The 1212-nt window shown below is 43.2% G+C and overlaps 1 protein-coding gene across 1 annotated transcript in view; it reads right to left on the bottom strand.

Moving 5' to 3' along the window:
• LOC119592914 overlaps window positions 1-1212 on the bottom strand; it is a 118074-nt gene that overhangs the window by 113297 nt on the left and 3565 nt on the right. Inside the window, exon 6 of the mRNA XM_037941805.1 lies at window positions 102-237. Coding sequence (XP_037797733.1) covers window positions 102-237 — 136 coding nt within the window. The remainder of the gene's footprint in view (window positions 1-101; window positions 238-1212) is intronic.

Here is a 1212-nt window from a genome sequence, read left to right as displayed (position 1 = left end):
AGTTTTTGTGTGTTTATAGTGCCTCCTGTGTGTGTGGTGTCATACACACACACAGCGCATAATGCGTGCCTACCAATCCATCGACTGCCTCTGATGTTTACCAAGCGGGCTTCCCCTTCCGTGGCATCACACATTGCTAAAGCAGAGACCAAGATGGGAACATTGCACCAGTGAAACAAGGACAGACTGTTGCTCGTCCTTAGTAAAGTGTGGGAGGCGGAGGGCTTGGAGTTAGAACTTGGGAAGGGAAAGCAGGATAACAGGAAAAGAGGAAACGAACCAGGTGGATGGAAGGGGAAAAGAAAGAGGAGATGAGGAGAGAGAAGAAAGGAAATGGAAGGGTTAAATGGGAAAAGGCAAGGTCGGAAGAAGACGAGGAGAGAGGACAAGGAAAGAAGTGCGAAAATATTGAAACACATCAGTTCGAAGGCTTCGGCAAGGTCGAGAAAAAAACGTAGGAAGATCCAGATCAGAAAAATTAAAAAACAATAAGAAGAGATAGAAAGAAATTGAAATAAGAAAGAAGAAAGAGACCCCAAGGACAAAACTGAAAAGAACAGGCGCTAAGAAAAAGCAAGAAAAAATAATAAGACAGACAAGAAGAAAGAGCGAAACAAAGAGAGAGCGAGGGGAAGAAAAGGGGAAAAAGACAATAAGGAAGGACATAGATGAGAAGGGCGGCTGACCAGAAGGAGAGGGAGAGGGCGAGATAATGCATGTTGAAATTGAAATCATTTTGCACTATAGGAAAAAATTAAGGCAAAAGGGCTACGAAGATGTTCGTTGACGGGACCCTTACGATAACGTATCATAAGGGTTCCACCTGCATATATCATCATAATCACTATAATAGAAACAATGCGCAGATGAGGCGTTGTTTCTTGGCTTGCCAAATTTCCGTCACTCAGCGCCGAGAAAACTTTGTTAACATAAACATTCGCCTGAAGACCTCTCACCGTTGCCGTTATTCGGAAAAACGTGTAGCGAAACGGTTGATTAGGACAAAACGTTCTCTGTAGATGCTTGTTTACGTTGGGTATTGTTACTCGCGATCGTTGCGAGAAAAGTCTGATTCGCGTTACGTTCGCTTATTCCTTATTTGCTTATTTTGTTAACGTTGTAGGCATTACGTCACATACACCAAAACGTTCGCTGACTTATTCCACCAAAGTTCGCTGAATTATGGTGTTGTATAACTTCCTGAGGGTTGGA

The sequence above is a fragment of the Penaeus monodon genome, chromosome 31, assembly GCF_015228065.2.
Source record: "Penaeus monodon isolate SGIC_2016 chromosome 31, NSTDA_Pmon_1, whole genome shotgun sequence".
Classification (NCBI taxonomy): Eukaryota; Metazoa; Arthropoda; class Malacostraca; order Decapoda; family Penaeidae; genus Penaeus; species Penaeus monodon.
This window is presented reverse-complemented; position numbering and strand designations above follow the sequence as displayed.